The following is a 15,571-nucleotide window of genomic DNA, read 5'->3' on the forward strand; positions in this document are numbered from 1 at the left end:
CACGCGCTATCTGATCAGTATGCAGTTTTATCAGCAAACACTCCCCCCTTTTGATGTCATGCATTTCGTTAGGGTCACGTAATTTGATTATATACACGTATATGCATTCGGCTGATGAAACAAAGTTTACAGCAGATAAATTTAGCTATATACACCTTTCATTTTCTTTGAGCAATTACCAAGTTACAAAAAATACTCCAAATAGGAATGGGCGGAACGATGGCCACATCCACTTTGAGGTTGTACCGTATCAAAAACCACTTAGTATTGTAAAGTTATCGCGCCCATTTCTACCTTGTTTTCTTAATTTTTGATGCCCCATTCCTACCCCCTAATTTTTTTTTTACACTTGTATCATGCTTTCCTTCACATTTGATTCAATGTTTTGAACCCGTTACAAACATTGTTTCATACAATTTAGTTTCCGACTTGGAAACCTTTTCTTTACACAATAAATGAAAAAGATTTTCACCTATTCATCCATTATCCATAAACATTATACTCTGCAGTTGTATCACACGACCGAAGAAGGGGAGTAATCCTTTGCTTGTACGCCAGCCCTATGGGTTAAAATGAAATGATACTGGATGAAAAAGGTGTAACATAGACATGTTCTAATTATTGAAAATGTGCTTAGATTAGTTCTCTATTGTTTCAAGTTCTCACAAGATGACCACCAGTTACTTTTGTTTGTTATTATATATATATATATATACACTTATACCAGTGGGTATCACAATATATATATATATTGTGATACCCACTGGTATAAGTGTATACGCTATGTATTATAGAGTTAGTCGGTATCTGAAACGTTGGGGTTGCATCGGTTTTTGTGGTATATGTTTCTAATAATTATATAACATATATATTTCCTACCATATGATGGAGGTATGACAATTTTACAATTGTTTCACAAATGACCAGGAATAAAATTGATGTATATATTTTCTACCTGTTTATTTGGTAGTTGTTATTTTCATTCTGAATGGCACTGCGGCTCATGGGTTAAATGTTTAAACCCCAAGACTCAAGCATGGTCGCCCCGAATTTAGAACTGCTAACCAAAGGGAGGAAACTAACCCACAACACCCACTGCCTATATGTTTACTCTTAACCTCATAACTTATTCAGTGACATATGTAGCCTAGAGTTTCGGATACGCAGCCCGCTACGCTAACCACTAGGCCACTACAGATCCCGACCTATCTGCAAAATGAAGTGAACTGTGTATTTTTATGATATAATAACATCATTTATCTTTTTATCTTGTTAGTGAAAGCTATGAAGCACTATGGTAATAATAGATGCTGCTGGTGTGCTTGAAATATAGCTTGGCCTGAAACCATGCGTTTTCTGTAGAATATGAAATATCATGATATATTTTTCAGAAATTATATCATTCAGCATCAATGTTTTAATATAACAGTTTCATGTTTCTAAAAGTTATGCAATATAGATTATTAATGAACATTAATAATTGTAGATATAATTATCACGTTCCAATTATGAATAAATAATCATTTTCAAATTATTGTTACTTAAAGTGTAACCTCAAATATTTATTTAGCATTCAGCTATCGTGTGTAGGTTTTAAAAAAATCGCTAATAATAATAGAAACAGCTATTATGCAACTGTCATTCAAATCTGATAAAACCCAATACTGGTTTGAATACCGTGTACTCTGAAAAATCCAAACCTATTCACCATGTAAAACACCATCAGTAATAAGAAAGAGGTTTTCCTACTGTCATTAAAGGAAAGATGAGATTGTTGAAAATTATCTCAAACAACTCTATAGCTGTTGCTTATTCTGTAGGAGGGAAGGCAGCAAAAAATAGAAGGATAGAAGTGTGGTATGTGTGGGTATAAACATGAGAGTGCGAGAAGAAGAAAAAAAAACGAACGAATTAGGAAAGTTTGTGACCCTAGGAAAACGTAAAGGAGAAGCAAGAGAGAGAGAGAGAAAACAAAAATGTAGCGAAAAGCGTAGAGAAAAAAATGGCGATTGAGAGACTAACCAGAAGGAAGAGTGAGAGTGTAGAAAAGTGGTAAATAAAAGAGTGCAGAATAGAAAACGATAGAGAAGAGACTGATCATAAGAATCGGCGAGTATAAACAAAAATTAACGAGGAGAAAGAGGCCGAGGTAGGAAAAGACAGAAAGAAAGGTAGGCAAAGAAAAGATTAGAGAGAATGATAGGAATAACAGAGGAATGAGAAAGAGAGCAATAGAATGAGAGATAAAAAACTGAAGAGAAGGAGACAGTAGGGGAAAGAAAGATTGAAATTATGTGTAAAAACAAAAACAAGAGACAGAAGTACAAAGACAAAGAAAGACTGAAGAAGAGGAAAAGAGGAAAATACTAAATAAATAATTATGAAAGAAGTATCGGTTAGAAAATAAGAAGGAAAAATATGCTGGAGAGAGGCAGAATAAGACGAAGTGAATAACATTTATACTTAAGAAAGAAAGAGGGTGGAAATAAAGTAGGCCAAAAGATAAGTATAAAAGGCCGTGAAAGAATGAGCTGAAGGGCGGTCGAAGTCAACTAATTTTAACTTTAAGATAGAATGAGCAGGAGGGAGAATGAAACAAGAGCAGAGGAGAGAACAAGAGAAGAAGGAATACAGAGTGGAAGATACGGAGTAGGAAACATAAAAGAATCAGAGAGAAAAGAAGAAAGATGAGAATTAAAAAGAGATCACTAGAGAAATATCACTTTATTGTAGCATAAAAAAGAAACAGAGAACAGCTGACTAAAAAATATAGACCTGAAACAGAGAACAGCTAATTAAGAAACATAGCCCAGAGACCAAAACAGATGAGTAAAAAACATAGCCCAGAGACAGAGAACAGATAAGTAAAAAACATAGCCCAAAGACAGAGAACAGGTGATTAAGAAACATAGCCCAGAGACAGAGAACAGATGAGTAAAAAACATAGCCCAAAGACAGAGAGCAGATTATTAAGAAACATAGCCCAGAGACAGAGAACAGCTGAGTTAAAAACATAGCCCAGAGACAGAGAACAGCTGAGTAAAAACATAGTCCAGAAACAGAGAACAGCTGAGTAAAAAACATAGCCCAGTGACAGAGAACAGCTGAGTAAAATATAGCCCAAATATAGAAAGTGATTAAAAGGTGAAGTGTGATTTTAGTTTTCAAAAAAAATATTCTTGATTTCACCTCCAACAGCTATTTCTTACATTCTTATGAACTTGTATAAAAATGAAACAGATTAAGTGATTCTTTTGTTTTGTTTTGCTGTTGTCTTTTCAGACAGAAATACGTCAAGAGTTCCAGTAATCGTTGTGATTCATGGGGATTCCTACGAATGGTATTCTGGGAACATCTATGATGGCAGTGTGCTTGCTAGTGCTGCTGACGTCATTGTTATCACTTTAAACTTTCGACTAGGAGTGTTAGGTAGGTATCTTTGCATAACTTTGCGCCTGAAAACACCAGTTATAATTATAATATCTAGTTATTGATGAATTTCCAAACAATAACTAAATAAGTCTTTATTAGCTAGTAAGCCAATAAAAAATACTTGTATCCAAGGTAACGTAGGAGCTCCTTTAATGAATCGGTCATGCGAAATACCCATGATCACATTCTTAAAAATAAACATAACTACTTTCATCAATCAACCGGTCATGTATAAGATAAATAAAGAAAGTCATAAATATTGTATCATAACATTCATCTCAATACATCACCCATAAGTAAACAAGTTAACAAATCAAAGCCACAGTAGAATAACAGGTCCCCTCAATCAACCAGTCACGTGCAAAATATATACAAATAGTCATCCCAAAAGTCTGGACCCATAGGGAACAATACACAATGTATTCTTAATTTATTTATTTATTATTCAAATTGCATGCAATAAACAGCCATACGCATGCCAGTTCTTGGTGTCTTATTTCCTGGAATATACAACTGATATTAAAAATATGTATGTTTAACTTCAAGAATATAATGTCTATTTTCCCTATGAGCCCAGACTTCCGGGACACCCTCCACTATCCCGTGACGTGCAAACCGTATCCTCTCCAGCATAATTACCTATCTCTATCAATTAGTTTGGTGTGAAGGAAGTATTAAACATGCCTATCCTCTCGAGTATAATTACTTATCTCTATCACTTAGCTTGGTGTGAAGGCACTATTAAACAGACGTGAAAGTATCAAATAATTATAATAACTTTAATATAGTCACTCACCTCATTAATCAAATACGTTTACTGGCTATACGGACAAAAGATTCAACCAATTTAAGGGCTTTGAATTGTATTGGCTGTAACTGTTGTGTATTTTTATGCAACAGATTAATGACGCAATTTTCTTTGAGGTATAAGTCGTTTGAATTCAAGCTTCTAATTCAAAATATACATTTATAAGTTACTTTTGTCGTTATTGGTGTGTTTATTTTGTTTTATCCAGTATACTCACGACAATTAACCAGGAATTAACACTAAAGGTAAAACATTCAGATAACTAAAACTAATACAGTCGTCTCTCCCAAGGGTGTTTATAGACGCTGATGTTTCACTGGTGGCTATCTTTGGAACATACCCAGCTGGATCTTTTTTTCATTGCAATATATCTCAAAGTGTTTACAGTCGCGTTGTGAGCACAGGCTACTGACCTCTGAAAAAAAAGGCCCTTAGAGCAGAAAATACACGTAGAAATAAAAAATATGACTATGATAAAAATTTCAGCAGAATTCATGCTGTTGTCATTATCCAAAAATTCTGAGCCTGTCAAAATAACAAAGTTGAAAAATGTATTACATTCAAGCGTATTTGTTGCATGCTTAATCAGATCAAAAGTTCAAAGGCTCGAGCCGCGAATAACCTCTGATCATGCTTCCACTTTCAGCTGTGTAGGATGATATTACTCCTACTTAATCCTACTATTCGGTTAAGAATATACTCGTATAGGTGACGGGTGCTGCTAACTAGTTTTTCATCTCTATGGTTAACAGTTCTAGATTAGGGACGACTAAGCCTAAACTGTAAGGGTCTATGACTTGGCTGTTTAGCCCATGTGCCACACGTGGCTTCCTCCATGATGAAAATACCAAATACGATAATTACATTACATTGAATCATTATCTGATTACCCTCAGTATCAGCGATATTTTCGGCCTCAATTCCAATAATACCTCACAAGGTTTGGACATCCTATGACACTTATTGCTAGTCTTAAGTTCATTAACTAGGCTAATGATGAAAAATAATGTTATAAGTGTAAACGTTAATAAAGATAATATTGAAAACTATTTTACCTTATAACCAATAATGTTAATAAAATCAACTTTAAATAAAAATTAAGTGTGCCACTCTGTACAAAATACGTAAGAATCAACATATATTTATCCCGAAATGCATTATGCCCATAAATGTAGTTTACTCATTTTTTGTATTGTAATGCAAAAACTAGAAAATGTACTTCTCTAATATACAAAACTGTATTAGATAGAACATTTATAAAATCACATCCCGAATATCTATATTCTCAAACCACAAAAATTCTGATAACCCACATGTTTGTCACACTACAAAACAAGCCAGGTGGGTTTTAAATTTATTCAGATGGTCTTGCCCTTTGTTGCGAAGAGGCCTTTAATGCTAAAGTTTGTGGTTCGATTTCTGCGTTAAGCATAACGCAGAGAACCCACTGTTAAGCTTTGGGTTTAACAATTAACAAATAAACAACATTTTGTATCAAGCCTAAAAGAAATTTATGCAAAAACTATAACAATTAAACAAATGCACAGAAACTTTGTATTTACTATTTTAGAATATTTATAAGCATTGCATAAAAAACGAAATATAAATTAATAGTGTTAAAAGCGCTTTCATGGGTCTGATATAAAACAATCTGCATTAAATCTTATCTTTATAATATCTACATAAATATCTTATCTTTATAATATCTACATAAAAATCTTATCTTTTTATTATCTACATAAAAATCTTATCTTTATAATATCTCCATTAAATCTTATCTTTGTAATATCTTCATTAAATCTTATCTTTATAATATCTACATAAAAATATTATCTTTATAATATCTACATAAAAATATTATCTTTATAATATCTACATAAAAATCTTATCTTTATAATATCTGCATAAAATTCTTATCTTATCTACATAAAGTTGAAAAAATTCATGAATTAATTTTTAAAAGAAGGAAAACTATTTTGAATTATTAGCTTGATATATACATTTAGGCCTAAACTAAATATGAAAGCGCCCGGATTTCGTGATTTATGCTTTCTAATCAGTTTGTTATATAGAATTGGCTTTGTTAATTTATAAGATATTGTTCTGATCTATGTATTTAATTTCCATTAGAAGTTCTTACATAATTTCAAGACCTTAAGATTTACCTTTTATAAAGTTTGATTTGGGATTTATTTCATAATATTTAGTTAGAAAATTTACGTAAAGTGGCGTGTAGGTTACATGGTTTAATTAACTAATTTCCCCTTTTGGGGGGATTTATGTAAATAGCCTGCATTTATTTCATATCATTTAATTCGAAAATTTTACGCAAAGTAACGTATAGATTACATAGTTTAATTAGCTATTTTTTTCTCTTTTTGAGATTTTATAAATAGCGTACATTTTTATTTCGTAATATTTAATTACAAAACCTTATGCAAAGAGATGTGGAAGTTACATGGTTTATTGTTTTCCCTTTAAATATAAACACAAAAAAAATAGAGAACGGCATTCCTGTTGCAATATATTCCTCCATTCTGTATTACAGTTGTTTCAAAATGTGAGGACTAAGCTTTCTATGGATTTCTTCTGCCAATTTTATTGGTTTTGACGAAGTTTCAGACTTAGGACTTACCATAGAGCTCGCAACTTCGTCTCCAAACAAAGAGAAACTACAGGAAAAGTCTGTATAAAACTCAGTTCATAAGTTGGACACACTAAATCCACTTTGATGAGTGTAAATTAAAACGGTTCAGACTTGAAATGGGGTATTTTCTTTTTCTTTCCATCTTTGGTTCTCAGAGTGCTGACTTCAACTGTTTTCTTTTTATCTCTCTGTTTACGCTCTAGCATACTCTAAGTTGTTGATTGCTGATGCTATATATACAATAAGAACGAAGAAGTAATACTTTGTTGCTGGACGTGTCTTATTTATTATTGTCAATCTGAAAATATAATAAAGCCTTCTTAACAAAGACAAACACTTAACATAGTTGCAAAAGCTCTGTCACATAGAAAAAAGAAGCAAAAAAGTGATAAACTTTTCCGAATTTCACTTAAACATGACAGATATTTATCTGCACTTCAGAACGCTACTGAGCTCGATTTTGTTCAGTAAATATTTACGTTTTAATTTGTTTCTCCGTAATGCGTGTAACTAAAACACTAAAATTTGAAACTGTTTGATATTATTTTTTATTTTACTGTCATTGATTTTTATAGAATTAATTATTGTTCTGTACTTATCAAAACAGTTATTCTACACACATACCTTTTTTATTCATAAATCGTTATTATTTAAAAGTCGAACACATCTTTGTTATGTAATCCTGCTTTTCTCGTTTTCCAGGGAATTCAGAGGTTGTAGGGTTACTTAAGAGCTTTGTTCTTCAGAGCTTTGTAGTTTTATTTCCCCTACTTCTAGAGCCAAGATAGAAATAGAATCTTAGAGGCCCACAGTAAATGTATATACAAGACTGACCTAAGTGCTAAACCTAAATTTGTTTATTTGTAATTCCTATTTTGTATTGTCTGTTTATTTGTTTATTAACTTTTTATTGCATTTCATGAAGAGGTAAAAAAAAAATCATAAAATTATATATAAACAAAAAATTCCTACCTTTTCTACGGTGGTCGAAATCAGTCTGAATTAAAATACACCTTATAACTTTAGCACAAAGTACCAATTACTGTAGGTTGGTGGTGTTATTTCAAAATATTTAGTTTTTCTTTACCTGAATTACACTTATGACGAGTTTGCATGACTGGAAAATGTGCACTTTTTATTTTACCCCCATGGTCTATTAGGTTAAGGCTAAAAGACTAAATTCAGGAAATCTTAGAATGGATTACATGGTCTTTTATTTAAATATGTGTTTATTTTTAATTAAGCTGTTATATAATGTTGATACAATCAAACCCTGATAAACTTTATAATCTAAAAAGCACCTTAAGCTGAAACGCTAAATACAATAAAGAAACAGGTTAATTATGTTTCATACACTAACGAAATTTTCTTCTTCCTAACACTAAAAACTAACTAACGTTTATTGGTTTTGATAATCCTTGAGCGAATTTTATAATTAAACTAATTTTTGTTATAGAAAAAAAATTTTAATGGGAATTCCTTATTAATTCAAGTAATTATTAAAAGTATTCGAGAGTAGAAAAATACTGTTTTCTATTAGCTTAACTTCGTAGTAGTCTCCAAACTGTTTGCTAAATGGAATCAACGATCTATAATTTCAGTATTTTAAATCAACTTACTTTCTCCTTAAAGTAATTATTACTGTGATTAGTTAATCATAAATTAAGGTTAACAGTATAAAGTATCCTATTAAAGAATATGAAATTTATTCAGAGTTTAATACAAAGTTTCAGTAAAATAAATGAAATTTCATAAACTTTGATTAATTGAAATCAGATTTAAGAGTAAACTGCTGGATAGTTTGTAGAAGGTATTACTGTCTTTCATAAAACATTAGGATAAAAAGTAAGTATGATATTCCATGTATTTTAAATGGTGGAACTTAATGTTATCGAGAGTAAACATTTGAAGTTACTTTTAAAAAGAGTTGAGTAACGACTTTAGATCTTAATCACGTCGTTACATTTTATGTCGCCACGTCCAGTCACGCGCTTTCTCACGACTGTGCATCTTGAAGATAGCCCTACAGCGTAGTTTTCATTGCAAAAGGCTCCATCGTAAGACTATCACGTTCAAAGCACACCACTCCACCCTCTTGCTTTCTATCCAGTGTCCAAGGACGACGGTTTCTCAGTTTCTCACGCCTGTTTCAACAGTCCGATCAAAGATAAATATGTAGGTGTAGTTGTTGTTCTTGCAGCTTGATAATGTAAGTAGCGTAGGAACTACTACTTTATTCCAGTCAACCTGATGGGACCTGCTATTTACCGAGAGGCTTTGTCACACTGGATATGACAAATATCGTGTGGTTGATGTATTATTATACGTTCTTACTTACTTTCACTCTTAAGTTGCTAGAAGTAATATGAAATAGCATGAATACCTGTTCCATTCTCTAGTTGCTTGAAATATGCGACGATTGAACGGGAGGTATCGGTGGACGTCTTATCTTAGTGAACCCAAAACCCTGTTGACCTCTTTCAATACGGAAATCGAGTTTGATTATATTGCGTACTGTTGCATGGGATGTGTGGACAGCTTTTGTCACTGATCTTTATTACTAGATTTTCACCTTTTACAAGACGCCGCACTTTGGTTATAATGGCTGAGGTACGACTTAGGGTTAAAGAACCATACCGAAGGTCTTTTTCTGGATGGTTCTATAATCCCAAGTTGATCAATATTCCTTGGTCCCCAATGTCATTAAGTATGCAAGGGATATCCTCGTCTGGGAAATTATAAATTCACGAGTTAAACCCATCTTTATTATCTGAGTTCACGAATATTTTGCTTCTGAAAGGCTGTTACATACCATTCCCAAAAGCTGTCAGATTTCGATGGCATCAAATTAAACAGTGTCAAAATGTAGCTCTGATACATACTGTTCCATCGTGATTTTATATTGGCATGTTCAAAATCGTTTTAACAATGTATTCAGTCGCGTATGCTTATTAGTGTTTTAAATAATAAAGATTGACTTTCATTGAGTTAGAAATATACACCTTACTTCTACATCCCAGTGGAAAATCACTTACAACTCATCTTTATAGTTAAAAGTGAAAACTGCCTTTTTTGTTTTACAACTTTCCAGAGGAATATTTCATCTCTAACAATTCTATTTCATTTTGAGATCGATGTGTCACTTTTTCTCTCCGACAGCAAACAGAGAGGCTCTTTAGATTTGCCTATCTTTAGCTATATCGCTTAGCCCTTTAGCTATCTCTAATGAACCTAGTTACTTGTAATTCATAACAACCCTCAATGTTTATCAAATTAACAAAGCAGTCAAAGCAGCTAACTGGTAATAATATCCTTTATATACACAACTAACGAGCATGAAAGTATTTCAACACTTTGTTATATGTAACTCGATTGTTTCTGGGAGGTATAGAGAGAGAGATGCATGTTTTAATACTTATCTAATTAAACCTTAAATTCTCAACGTTTTTTATAAAGTTCATTACTAGTCGGATACGTTTATCATAACACTGTAAATAATAAGCGTTTGGGTGAAATGCCTCGTTTTCTGTGTAAATTACTAAAGGGACCTGAGCAGTTAGTGGAATTAACTGAATTATTAGTGTATTTTTTGTGAGTGTTATTAGGAACGCTGTAACCAACACGGCCATTGATTGGCAAACAATTTGGGGGCATAAACAATTTAGTAAAAGCGTTTAAAAAAAAGCAGATGGATAAGAACTTCATCGTAAATTCTATGGTTATTGGCTGTATTATTTTTCACCAATATTCTGTATAGCTTAAGGAGTATTCTGAGCTTAAAACTGAAACCTGATAAAATTTCAACTTATCACCTCAGAACAGTTGAAGATCAATATGAGGAGCCAAAATGTTGCATTTACTTCAATGTTCCTAGCTAAACTCGTACGTTGAAAATGAACTTCTTAATAAGCGTAACTAAAAGACAAAATTGTAAAATATTATAGTTGCTTGTCCTCCGGTAACTCCACGGTAAGTCAGAGTGCTTATAACATTAAAATATGGTTTCGATAGCAACGGCGGGAAGAGCACAGACAGTTAATTGTGAAGCTTTGTACTTAACAATAAAAAAACGTATTTGTTTGCGTTATTCACGAGTAGGAGATGAACTTAATTCAAATCCGTTGAAAGTTTTAAATACGTGTATGAGTGTTAATTATAAATAAAGTTTTTATTCACTAAAACACTGATTATAATATCAAAACCGTCATTTATTTGTTTGTTTTTTCATTTTCACCGATCTGTAATAACTCATGTCGTTCATTTATCTAACGTCGGGTCCGGCATGGCCAGGTGGTTAGGGCGCTCGGCTCGCAATCTGCGGGTCGCTGGTTCGAATCCCGTCACACCAAACATGCTCGCCCTTTCAGTCGTGGGGCGTTATAATGTGACGGTCGATCCCATTTTCGTTGGTAAAAGAGTAGCCCAAGAGTTGGCGGTGAGTGGTGATGACTAGCTGCCTTCCCTCTAGTTTTACACTGCTAAATTAGGGACGGCTAGCACAGATAGCCCTCGTGTAGCTTTGCGCGAAATTTGAAACAAACAAACAAATATATTACGTCAGAAGCAGCAATATCACACTTATGCTATTAATCCAGATCATACTTAAATATATAAGTATATGCTACATTTGTTTTTATGATTAACTTATATTTATTCCTAAAGTATTTTCGTTTTAGGTAGCTATGCATATTTAGGTATTTTCAAAGTATTTTTAGCACAATTTAAATATCGGAATTATTTTTTAATGCAAAGATGTATTTTCTTTATATATATATATATTCTTACAGGATTTCTGCCGTCACTAACTGGAGCAGCCCGTGGAAACTATGGACTTATGGATCAAGTAGCGGCTTTGCACTGGATCAGAGAAAATATCGCAGAATTTGGTGGCACCATTGACAACATTACTCTTCTAGGTCACGGTCACGGAGCAGCCCTCGTGAACTTACTGATGTTGTCCCCTATGGCTAAAGGTTATATTTGTTAAATTTTTAACGAGTGTCGTTCACTGTTAAGTTATTTTGTGAGTGACGAAAAAAAAGAGAAGTAATTTATATATATATTTGTTTGTTTATGTTAAAAACTTTTCTTAAAGTTATACAAAGGGTTATCTGCGAATAATCGTCTCTAAATTTGATCTCCTAAACTAGAGAGAAAGCAATTAGTCAACAGCACCCACCGTCAACTCTTGGGATGCTCTTCTCTGATCAAATATCAAAATTTGTCCGTCTCTTTTATATTGCACCCAATTACGTTAGCTACAAGGCCACGCCCAACCCATAAACGTATCTAAGCCAGAATACTCACATAATGAGTCTGCCTTAAGTCTCTCTTTAATCTTCACTTAAACAAATAACAGTTGTAGACGTGTTAATTATAAAAAATTAACACATTTAACAATAAGCTGTATTTTAATTTTATTCTTTAAGTGAAACAAAGGTATCTCAAAAGTAAAGATATAAACATGATAATTTTCAGACATAAAAGGTGTTTGTCTCTGATTAACGCTGATAACAGCAGTTGTTGTAATGCAAGATGAGGACGATAATGTGAACTCAATCGTCCAGCTTTTATTTTTGAAGTTATAAACATGATGTGATATGTAAAGAATTGCAAGTATTTTATAATTACTGCTACAAACACAGGTACGAAGTTAATTAAAACGTACATGCATGTTAATGTTACTGAAACTGGCTGTGTGTTTTGAAAATCGACTTAGTTTAGCATTAACTGCTGGTAAACATGAGTTCCCAAAAAACTTACTGCATCACATTTTGAAAATGACTTTAATAGATGTTAACATGGAGTTGAATCTTATAGTTGTTCTGAACAACATATGGTGTTTAGTCATATGACTTCACACTAAAAGCAAACTCTCACAAGGTCATGTTAGACTAAACCATAGTCAAAATGGCCGCTTAGGTGCATTAATATACCACGAATGATTAATAAATCATAGAATTGATTAATGAATCATAAGGTCATATATTTTATCATTAAAAAAAGGAGATAAAGATATTTGTTGAACTATAAAATACATGAAAAGGACCCCCAGTCTAAAATTAAGGTTAATCTAGCATGGTTCGCGTTGTACTCTTTAAAATAGAACACAAGGACGGCCCACGCCCTTATCTATAGTATTACATTTGATGATTATTAATAACAGGGAGAAAAATCCGAATAATTATATAAAGCTAAGTATATTTTCAGTGATTGAAAGGTTTGATTTTACTATTATAAGTCGTAATTAATATTAATATTTAGCTATGTATGTTAACCAGCTAATTCATTTTTTTTTCTGGTTAGCTTCATTAAACCTTAATGTTATAATGTTTTTTTCTGGTTAGTTTCATTAAACCCTAATGTCATAATGTTTTTTCTGTTTAGTTTCATTAAACCTTAATGTCATAATGAAGATTATTTTGCGCTGCCAAGTTTTTTGGTCAAACCTGTGGATTGTACTGAAATTAACTTGTCTGTTGAATTTCCTACAAAGCTATTCGATAGCTATCTGTGCTAGCCGTCCCTAATTTAGCAGTGATAGACTAGAGGAAAAACAGCTAATGAGCACCATCAATTGCCAACTCTTGGGCTACTGTTTACCAACAGATAATGAGATTGTCCGTCACATTATACCGCCCCTAAGGCTGAAAGAGCGAGCATGTTCGATGGTGGTATTCGAACCCGCAACTCACGCAGGTCCTAATGGGATTACAGGATACTCAGCGCAATTTAATCATTATTGGTTTTAGTTGTTTAACATATTGATTAATAACATCAATAATTACAGTCACACTGAATTGTCTAAATTACGGTATAAACTATTTGAAATGATTTTAGTTGTATTTTTTAGTAAGCTTATTTTTGATCAAAAGTACTTAATAATAGGGCTTTTCTCACGAGTAATCCTGCAGAGTGGATCGGCTCTCAGCCCGTGGGCCATGGCCTCAGAATCCCCGACATATACGAGACACCTGGCTCTAATTCTTGGATGTCCAGTGGACAATCACGTGTTAATGGTGGCCTGTATGAGACAGCGACCTTTATCCGACATAATGAGGGTCCAACTGCTTGTTCCCAAACACCTAACAGGTTTCGGTCCAACTGTAGATGGAATTGTAATCCCAAACGAACCAGAAATGCTCTTAAGGAACTACAGCTATCTTCATAGCCAATATGAACTTTTAATTGGAGTTACTAGGAATGAGTTCTACCACCATTTTTCTACAATTGATGAAAAATATGGTATAGAGCCAGATCGAAGAGATAAGCTTTTGCGCACTCTTGTTAGAAATGTTTATACTCATCACCTCCAAGAGATCTTTCTTACAATTGTTAACGAATACACAGACTGGACTAAAACTGTGCAGCATCCAGTGAACATACTCCGCAATACAGCCAGCGCCTTAGGTGATGCGCTAATTGTAGCTCCCGCCATTCGCGTCGCGAACTATCACTCTAAAGTCAACGACAGAACATTTCTGTACGTCTTTGGTCACCACACCGAACATGGAAATTATCCCGGAAAGTTTGGATGTGTACATGGTGAGGAGCTGCCCTATGTATTCGGTGCACCTCTCGTTGATGGAAACTTGTCGTATTTCCAGTACAACTTCAGTCATGCCGAGCAGACTTTGTCAATGGCTGTTATGACGTATTGGACGAATTTCGCAAAGTATGGGTAAGGAAGAATAAGATAAAAATATTAAATCCATAAATAACACATATTATGTTAACAAAGCCAGAATTGAATAGTATTGTCTTAAAGCGTGCTCGTAATGATAACTGCAATATTATAAGTTCTCATGAACAGGGGAAGCTATTATGTATTATTGTACACATTAATATATGGACGTATAGATCCTAAAACTTGTCTGTATTTGATATGTATCTATCGAAATTGTTACTTTAGTTTTATTTTCTCTATTGATAAAATTTTAAATCTCACCATTGAAATTTCGAAATACATCCTAAGGTACATAATGACTGGAGAAATTATCTGTTATTTATTATCATGAAGAGTATTTCTTAAACGTAATAGCAACTTACGGAAACTAAAAGTCACCCAGTTTGCAATACAGTTTGCAGTTTGTTCATGTATATTTTAATTTACTTATTAATTAAATGTATATAATTTATGGCAAAATAGCTATTTAATATGATAATCTCCATCAGGAATCCTCGAAGTTAAACTGAATGAAATTACTCTGAATTTCTTTGGCAGATATAAAAATTGGCTTTGTTTGTAAAATATTGAGACCCCCCGTTAGATATACTTTAGTTCGAACAAGTAAAACTTTATTTTTTTGTTATTGATTTTTTTTTTCAAAATATTTTTTGCTTATGCATATGTATATCAATTTTGAAGGCTTATTCATGAACTGGCTCTGACGATGTATATATATATATATATATATACATTCAATTTGTTTTAATGGATTATTCATGAACTGGCTCTAACGATGCACATATATATATATATATGTGTGCATTCAATTTATTTCAATCGATTACTAGACCACTCATGACCCGTTGGATCACCCAATATGCAGAGGTTATGAAGAATTCAAGCTAATTTCAATATTGCACCGAAATGAAAGTTTATTTTGAGATAATTCAATTAAATATTTCAATCCATTCGTGTTATTCATAATTCAATAACATATATTTGATTGTTGATCGGG

At 32.9% G+C, this 15,571-nt stretch overlaps 1 protein-coding gene across 4 annotated transcripts in view; it reads left to right on the forward strand.

Annotated features, from left to right (window-relative positions):
• Window positions 1-15,571, forward strand: part of LOC106466488 (neuroligin-4, X-linked-like) — a 28,389-nt gene that overhangs the window by 3,860 nt on the left and 8,958 nt on the right. For 3 of the 4 annotated variants that reach the window (XM_022395047.1, XM_022395034.1, XM_022395037.1), the window contains exons 3-5: window positions 3,283-3,429; window positions 11,675-11,860; window positions 13,776-14,568. In XM_022395047.1, coding sequence (XP_022250755.1) covers window positions 3,283-3,429; window positions 11,675-11,860; window positions 13,776-14,568 — 1,126 coding nt within the window. The remainder of the gene's footprint in view (window positions 1-3,282; window positions 3,430-11,674; window positions 11,861-13,775; window positions 14,569-15,571) is intronic. The other variant, XM_022395041.1, reaches the window with a different exon arrangement.

This window comes from Limulus polyphemus, unplaced genomic scaffold (genome assembly GCF_000517525.1).
Source record: "Limulus polyphemus unplaced genomic scaffold, Limulus_polyphemus-2.1.2 Scaffold74, whole genome shotgun sequence".
In the NCBI taxonomy this organism is placed as follows: Eukaryota; Metazoa; Arthropoda; class Merostomata; order Xiphosura; family Limulidae; genus Limulus; species Limulus polyphemus.